The sequence below is a fragment of the Leiobunum rupestre genome, chromosome 2, assembly GCF_980474605.1.
Source record: "Leiobunum rupestre chromosome 2, qqLeiRupe1.1.hap1, whole genome shotgun sequence".
NCBI classification, from domain to species: Eukaryota; Metazoa; Arthropoda; class Arachnida; order Opiliones; family Sclerosomatidae; genus Leiobunum; species Leiobunum rupestre.
Window position 1 is genome coordinate 22437583 of NC_143385.1, and position 9299 is coordinate 22446881.

At 38.9% G+C, this 9299-nt stretch overlaps 1 protein-coding gene across 1 annotated transcript; it reads left to right on the forward strand.

Moving 5' to 3' along the window:
- The first annotated feature begins 5903 nt into the window (after positions 1 to 5903).
- LOC149956340 (uncharacterized protein F54H12.2-like) lies at positions 5904 to 6815 on the forward strand. Its single transcript, XM_090166866.1, has one exon. It carries the CDS (start codon positions 5904 to 5906, stop codon positions 6813 to 6815), a length of 912 nt encoding a protein of 303 aa, XP_090022992.1.
- The last annotated feature ends 2484 nt before the right edge of the window (positions 6816 to 9299 follow it).

The window sequence follows — 9299 nt, forward strand, 5'->3', positions numbered from 1 at the left end:
TCTCAAAATGTCATTAAGCGCCGAAAAAATTCATCTATCGAAGGCGGCGCGCCCAAAATAAGGGAAAAGCCGGAGTGCCGGCGTGAACAGCTCACACTCTAATCCATGGTGAACTCATTCAATGATTCTGTGTGGAATGATCCACATACTTTTACACACAAAGCCCAAGTCCGATATAGTTTAAATCTGGATGAACCTAAGGCAATCCGATAAGCAACTACAAAAACCAACCCGTTTTAGGCCTGCCCAGTTCCAGCTGGGCCTGGGCGGGACCCGGTTTGCTGGGCACTCAACTCAGGAATTATATTTTCCCAAGAAAATAATTTGCAATTCGGAGATGTACCCGCCAAGATAACACCAGTGTAGAAAATGCTGAAAGACCACGTGCAACCAATTCTTAGAGTTTTGTCAGTTTGAAGTTGGAAATGGTCAGTATAGCTACATGGTTAATATTATCAACGTCGAACGAAATAATCAGACCACGATTACTGGATTTCAGCGACTTACAATATCTTGTTGGTTCGAAGTAGCGGAGTTAATGGTTTTCGAGACCAATTTCTGAACATAGAAATCAACAACACATTATTCGAAACCAGTTCAAGTAGCCACTAGTTAACCAAACTCCAGTGAACGATTTCTGTGATGCGGGGTATATTTTAAAAAGTATTTCCTCAGTAAAGCTGACTTCTATGATAGCAGCGGAAGAGACAAAGCTTAATTCCGCGAACTTTTTAATGAGATTTAAAGATGTTGAAATTTCTACTTGAAATGAAACACGTTATCAAGACAGGAAGCATTTACTCAAAGTTCTGTTTCAACAGTAGTATAAAAATGAGAGAACTGCCCCACGGAAAATGCATTTTCCCATAGGATTGTACAGGGAATATATGATGCCCCGTTGATTCTCTATGGAGATTTAATCAACCTTGAACGCCCTTGAAAAGTACCGGGTCAAAGTGGTTGCATTCGCCGGTACCGAGAATTCGAAAGAGACCGTCGAAAAAATGAAACGTCAAATCGAAATAAGCTCTCATGTTTCGGCGGGAGTAAAAGTACGAGAGTGGCAACGGGATTCATAGTCGAGCGTTGAAGAAGAACGTGGGGAATCGAATGATTTCGAAGCTTCAGTCGGCAATCTAGCCATCTTATGTATACGGGGTTTCTAATTTCTACTAGAAGCCGATAGTTCTAACGAGCGACTCGTCGGCGCGTCGAGCCTAGGGGTGCAGAGTCGCCTTTAAGTCATCGTCATTAAAAACGCTTACGAGAAGGTGAATCCTCATTCAATAACAATGGGGAATCAAAACGCCCTTGAAAAGTTTATTCGTGGGTTTCGTTACCGTTCTTTCCCGCTCGGTGTGGGAGGAATCAGAGTGTCTTCGGGAGAACCCGGGTAATTTATACGCTATCGAATTTCTTTGGCGAAGAAAAACATATACGGTAGTAATGTAATAACGAGAAAAATTATCATATCTGTTTAAACAAATTCGTAGTACCTAGCTCAACGTGTCCAGATTTCTGCAAGTTATTGGGTATTATGGATGCCAAATGATTGAAACGTGGTTCAAAGTACACGAACATAGTCTTATATAAAAGGATATCCTGCCACAGAAGTTTCATTAAAAATTTGAAAACCCGAAGTGCCTCATCTTGGAATTGGAATACTACTAAAATGTAAGTTTGAACAACAGTATGATTGTTATTGTATATGATTATTAACGAATACGAATCTTCTAGGAACGCCAGTAAAGTTTTCCCAATTTCTACCACGAAAGCAGTGTCCGTAACCCCAGATGGCAATATCAACATCGGTGCTTCAGACGGTAGTGTGGGCATTGCCTTGACGGAAAACCAATTCAAACAACTATGGAGAGCGAGCGAGCGGATCACTTTATTCTAGAAGACGATTCTACGGCACCCTCTACGTGGTTCTTCGAAGGATCGGAAACTAGACGTGTCGAGCTATGCATTTTTCAAAACCGAAGAGTGATCGACGTGAGAGAACTGGTCCTTGGAACTGGGACAAACTACGGGAAACACTACCTGACGAAGCGAGGATTCACGATCACGCGGTACCCCTGGATGGCGATGCTGGACCAATACGAAGGAATTATGATTTACCACAACGAAGTCAAACGCGTATTTCGTAAAATAAAAGGCACTGTACTAGGTGAAATTACGGATTACGTAAATAAGCAATGTAAAGGATGTGAAATTGATCATCCTTCTCAACGACAACATGATTGTTTGATGATCGATTGGAATTCCCGTTTAGACATGCATTTGTTTGACGCAATGGAGAAAATAAGTTATTCCGAGATAACCTCAAAACTCGATACATTTCTAAGCGAGGATTTCAGCGATAATATTTTGGCATTTATTATGTGCAACGCCACAAAAATGTTATATAAAACTGAAGATGTATAAAGCGTATTAATAAAAATTTCATATTTAAAACTTATTCAATTATTTCCGAGCTCATTTGCAAACATGAACCCAGTTATGGTACATCCTTTCACGGGGCTCGTATCAGGGCCCACTCAGTGTGGAAAGTCTCACTTTATTGCGAAATTAATAAAACATAATGAGTCGTGTATTTCTCCCGCACCTCAACGAATAGTTTGGTGCTATACGGAGTACCAACAAAAATTATTTAATTCGGTGATGGAACATAATCCTACTGTTGAGTTTCACGAGGGTTTGTTAAATCCAAATAATTTAGATCCATCGATTAGGAATTTCGTAATTCTTGACGACCTATTATGCGAAATAGCTGATAACAAAGACGTTACCAATTTATTTATCGGAGGGTCATACCATCGGAACACTTCGGTACTTATTTTAATGCAAAATATGTTTTATCAGGGAAAGAAGTTCGAACGCTCAATCTGAATTCGCTGTACCTGGTCATTTTCCGTTCGGCTAGAGACGTCTCGAGCGTGTTAAACATTGCTAAACAAATTTATCCGTCTAACACCAAATTCATCGTTTCGTCAAGCAGTAGCAAAACCGTACGGCTATTTATTCATCGACTTGAAACCAAACACCACAGATGAATATCGGCTACGAACGGGAATAATACCGGGAGACGAAGCGGCGATTTTTGTGCCGAAATAATAAAAATGAGTATATCAACGTCGAAAAGAGTTTGCAAAAACTTGAATTTTTTTAAATATATGTGCACTTGTAACGCGAAACAGAGAAAAGCTTTCATCAAGCTAGCGAATCGGGACGCTATTCTAGCGTTGGTCGAATGCTGTATAAATGTATTACGTGGGAACATTCAACTAACAGATACCCAAAAGAGTCCGTTGAAGAAACATCGTAAGGCGTTACACCATCTTTGTAGAAAAATTCCTCTGACGAAAAGAAAGCAGATTCTAGTGCAGAAGGGAGGATTTCTGCCACTTTTGTTAGCTCCGCTACTTTCAATCGTTAGCTCAGTTGCCGGTGCAGCGATAAACCGTGCCATTAATAAGTAAAATGGCTCGCAAAATGATTTTGGTGTCCGAAGACGCTTTACGTCGTATGAAAAATGCCTTTCTCGAAGAGGTTCCGCAGGAACCAGAAACACCCACTTTGGATAAAGAAATGAAAACTATTCTCGAAAACCCAAATATGTCCGGATCCGAAAAATTAACATTATATAATCAAACTTTGCAACGACACTTAATTTCTAATCGGAAACCAGTTGAAAAACAAAGGCAAGTTAAAAAAACCTGGTATGAAGAAATTGCAACATCTATTCCGCCAAGCATGCTCACTGACGCAAGATCGTTATACAATTGGACATTACGATATATTTCGTGGAACGAACTTGGTGAAATGGAAATTGGGGGTCGGATTGTTTCAGGATCAAACGTTATAAATTTAATTTACGACGAGGTTAGGAAAACCAAATCAAATGTCGACCCTACTGGGATTAATAGCTTCTACGAAACGTTGCAAAACAATAACGTACCGAAAAAGTTTATTAAGAATCCCGCTAGAATAAATTCATTAAAAACATTATCTTATCACGCTACACCACCCAGACAACAACAGTGGGTGACAATTTGATTGTATTTACCAATAAAATGTTTAACGCATCTTACGAGTATTTATTTCCAATTCCTATCTCACAATGGACGGTTGTACGGAAGTCGTAGCTGAAAGTATAATGTTCAGATTAACTAAATCTTTTTCGGAAAATCCAAAAATCCAAACGGGCGTCTTAATTATATTAATTTTTTTATAATTGAATTGTTCGATTTCCTATTATGGTATCACGCAACGCCCACAATTGGAAACAGTACCAATTATGGATAAACTGAGATATATATTTATTACGTTCAGCTCGAGAAAAGGGTATTAAAGTTACGTTGAAAAAGTTCGGGAATTTTTGAAAAATCAATATACCTATACGTTACACAAAAATTCGAAGTGGCGGTACAAAAGAAATAAGACGATAGTATACGGCATTGACGAACAATGGCAAGCGGATTTAATTGACCTTCAGAAACTTTCTAGGCATAACAATGGATATCGTTACATACTCGCTTGCATTGATATTTTTAGCAAATACGCCTTTGTCGAGCCTGTGAAAAACAAAAGAGGAAATACTATAGTGAATGCGCTGAAAAAGATATTAGAGGGCGAAAGGAAACCCAAACGAATGCAGAGTGACCATGGAAATGAGTTTGTGTGTGAAGCGGTTCAATCCGAGTTGCAATCCCGGGGAATCGAATTTTTCGCGACGAACTCGGAAGTTAAAGCCAGTGTCGTCGAACGTTTTATTCGATCGCTCAAATCGAGAATGCATCGATTTTTCACAGGGAAAAACACAAATACGTACGTAAACGTGATCCAGGACTTAGTTATAACGTATAATAACAGTTATCATCGAGCTATTAAATGTAAACCTGTCGAAGTAACTCCCAAAAATTCTAAAATAATTCGGAAAAATCTTTACGGAGGTATTGACTTTAGTCCTCCAACAACGTACGATTTCGAAATCGGTGACATTGTCAGAATAAGCAAAAACAAGGGTCTGTTCGAAAAAGGATACTTTCCAAATTATTCCGAAGAACTTTTTCGGGTTGTTAAGCGGCTGCCGAGAGACCCTCCGGTATACAAACTAGAAGATTTAAATTCCGAACCCATTTTAGGAATATTTTACAAGGAAGAAGTTCAAAAAGTGGGGAAAGACTTGGATAGGTGCGCTTTTGAAATCGAAAAAGTGTTAAGAAAAAGACGAAAATCGGATAATACCACAGAGTTATTTGTGCGTTGTTACGAATGTTGCGAGTGGTATTCCAATCAAAACAGCCCTGACAACTAGATCAAAGACCGCCGGCAAAGAAGCCTTATTTTCAGCCGCCGAAGCGGTTAAACAAATGACGGGATCTGGACTTAAAAAGAAGCGCGCTAGACCCCGTAAAATCACTCGAACTAAAGCCAAGAGGAAGAAAACATCGTGCCTTTCTTACTCCGACATATTTTCATAAAAAATTATAATGGCACTATATCCTCACTCGAGCGGGTGCGTGAATTCCGAGTTGGACCTTTTTCAAGTCCCGTTATCGCTAACGGGAATTATCGGCGGCGAATGGGTCGAATACAATCCCGTTTCGAGCATTACCAACAATTCGGCGTTAACGTTTTGTATTAGTGGAAATTCTGAAGCGTACGTGGACTTGTCGCAGACTCTTCTTCACGTTCAGGTGGAAGTGAAAAAAGAAAATGGAACATACCCTAAAGCAGCCGTGATTGCCGCGGATGGCACGGTTACTACGGCAGCAGATAATATCGCACCCGTCAACTTGTTTTTGCATAGCCTCTTTCCCGAAGTTCATTTATTTTTAAAAGAAAAATCAGTCACTCCCTCGGCTTAAAATTATCCGTATAAAAGTATGATTCAAACAATGTTAACTTTCGGTGACTCCGCTAAAACGAGTCATCTGACCAGCTCCTTATTCTATCGTGACACGGCGAGCAAATTTAATGACTTTCGGAATAACGAAGGCTTCTTGAAAAGAGCGGAATTTGCTCGAAAGGGAATTATCGATATGATCGGCGTTCTCCATCTAGACATTTGTCAGCAACCTCGCTATCTTCTATACTTAGTGGATTTAAAATTTGTCTTCGGGAAACCCAACACGGAATTTTGTCTACACTCTGATGTCAAATGCAAATTGGATATCAAATCTGCCTCGTTATATCTAAGGAAAGTTAAATTAATTCCGGAAATACCGTTATCTCACGCGAAAGTATTGCAGATGGCTAGAGCTAAATACCCCATTACGCGCACCGAATGCACTTCATTTTCGATCCCCCAAGGAAACATGAGTGTGGTTCAAGATCATTTATTTACCGGACAGAATCCCAATAAGGTCGTCATTGGGATGGTTAGTCAAACCGCGTTCCTAGGAGATTTAAAATTATCCCCATATAACTTTCAGCATTTTAATTTAAACCACATTGGATTGTTTCTGGACGGAAACAGCGTTCCCCATCGTCCGCTTACTCCTAATTTCGCGGAGAATAGCTACATACAGGCTTACGCTAATTTATTTCTTCAAACTGGTCAGTGGAATATTGACGAAGGAAATCATATAAGTCGAGAAGATTACGTTGGTGGGAACTGCCTTTTCGTGTACGATTTGACGGCTGATTTGATGAGCAACGCCGCTCATTTTCATTTAGTTAGAAACGGAAATTTAAGGCTTGAAATAAAATTCGCATCAGCTTTACCCGAAACTATTGCCGTAATTGTCTACGCGGAATTTCAGAGTCTGATTGAAGTTGATAAAAACAGAACCGTACTTTTGAACTAAAATGGACACGTTTCAGCTAACTAAAATTATGGAAAAGGATAAATTCACTAAAGACTTATTTCGAGGAGTTTTCGCCGCGGATAGATTACCTAAATACGTTGCGACTTTCCCATCTCTTTATATCGTAAACACGGCGACATCAAAGAATTCTGGCGAGCATTGGATTGCATTGTACTTTTCAAGTAATCATAACGCTGAGCATTTCGACTCCTTCGGAACCAGTCCTGATATGTTTCGCTTTAATGACTTTGTCGAAAGAAATAGTAAAACTGTGACTTTTAATTCATTACAACTGCAGGGAAGCCTCAGTGCGACGTGTGGTGGCTTTTGCGTGTATTTTGCCCTTAATCGCTGTCGGGGTGTAAAAATGTTTGATATCGTGACTAGATTTTCAAGAAATAAACATGACAATGATAAGATGATTAAAGAATTTATGTATTCAAAATTTTCAATAAATTTTCAATAATATTCATGGATTTTTTTATTTCACAATTTTTTAAAATCAATGAAACATTTATTTTATTAATTTGATCCACTTATGACCGTATGATAAAGAACTTACACCATTGCCTAAAATATACTTTTTGTTATCGCATGGATTTAAAGCTATTTTATTTTGTGAGATAGTAAAAATTTTATGCTTTGAACTAGCAATTCTTAACATGGTGCTTTTTGTAACCCTATTTTGAAACAAGGAATCGCAATAATTAGCGTGCCTGATCTTATTTTTAACAACACGTCTACAAATTCCTTTCGCTGTTTTCTTTTCCCCCTTTTCCGATAAGATGGAATACATCTTGGGCCGGAGACCGCAAAACTCGCGAATTGGGACACCATCCATTTCGTCCTTCATTTTTCCCATGACCTTTTGGTTGGCGTTGTTGGAATCTTTCTGCAAATCGGCGTAGATATCTTCTGTTTGGATGTCGTAGGTTAGGCTATCCGTGTCTGTGAAAAGTAGTCGTGCTCTGTTGCCGTACGTCTTTCGGATGTACTCGTAGTGGAACTGGTACATAAATAATTTCGAGATGTCAAGAATGGTGAAACCCGTGTAGATTGGTCTATTCAACGTCAGCGACTTCTTCTTCATTTGAATGCCCACCAGTTCGTTGTGAAAAATGGTGAACTTTTCAAATGCCGACGAAGACGCTTTTTGATGGCACGTTCCGCTGTTTGAACTAGATGGAAATCTATTCGGTTTCTTAAATTTTCCATTGTTTTTCCTGAAAATGAAAAAAAAAAGTTTTTTTTAAAAAGTTTTTTAAATTTAACTTTAATTGAATTAGTTACCGAACACGCTGTTATTTTGAAGCTTGAATAGGTCCTTTTCGAAATCGTTCTTAGCGAGTTTCCTTTTTTCGGTGTTAAAATTTATGAAGGGTCGGAGCCAGCGTTCTTTGTTGAAAGATAAAATTTTCAAATTACGATAGTGAAGTACATATCCTTCTTTTTTGGATAAAGATGGGACGAGCGTAGGAAGGGTTTCTTTCAAAGGAAGCTTTAGATTTTTAGCATTAACTTGTAGTAATTAGAAAACATATCGATTGTAATCTTTCTAGACTCGGGGGCAAGCGGGTAGCAATTGTGCGTTTCATGTAGTTCCTCTGGTTATTCCAAGTCAACTTCCAAAATGAATCCGTAAGAAGCCTCGTCTGATAAAGCAAGTACGTGGTTTACGGTGTAGGATATTAGATCTTTCACTTGTACCCAGGCGAAGTTTCTGGTTGGAAGATAATCAACCATGGCGAAACCGTAAAGATTGTTCATGTCCAGATACATTATATAGTTAGAAGGCTGATCGGGATCGAATGTTTCGGGTATGTGTTGATTATTGGCTTCAGCGAAACGGTGGCTGATCATAGACACACCCCCTCGTATTCCCCGTTCAATAAAAAGGTGCATGTCTATATCTTGAAGAAGTTCCAACTTAACTTTTGTCATATGCAAGGCGACTTCCCAGGCGAACCCTGGCCCCGTAAAGGCGTGTGCGCAATCAAGCTTGTAATACTCGAAACACATATTGCAAAAATTTTCAAATACGTCGGCCAGTTGTAAGGTATCCGCCTGGACATATAAATCGTGTAATTCACCTGAAAGCAATAATAACCTTCATAAATATGTCTTTTCACAAATTGTTAATACAAATTATTATGTACTCAAATTTTTCAATTTAAAAGCATCCAACAATTTTTGTACGTTATCATAGTTTTGATCAGAAATATGTTCATCAGTTAAGGTGTTGAAAAAAGCTTCTTTCGAAGGCAATTGAGTTTCGTCGAATTTGTCCATGCTGCTCATATAATCATACGGGTACGTTAGTTTCTTGAGCAAATGGGTTACTTGATGGAATGGATAAAATGATTTGAGAATGGGGAATTTTTCGGCACCTCCTTTGGCCAAGTTGGAAATAAGAGTTTCAAGCGACGCCGGCATGAAACGAATTGATTCGATAAATAGCAAACGATCGAGGCTGAAACTGATATA

What these genes read in the sequence shown, in the direction of transcription:
- LOC149956340 (XM_090166866.1), top strand. Translation starts at nt 5,904, where the DNA reads ATGTTAACTTTCGGTGACTCCGCTAAAACGAGTCATCTGACCAGCTCC.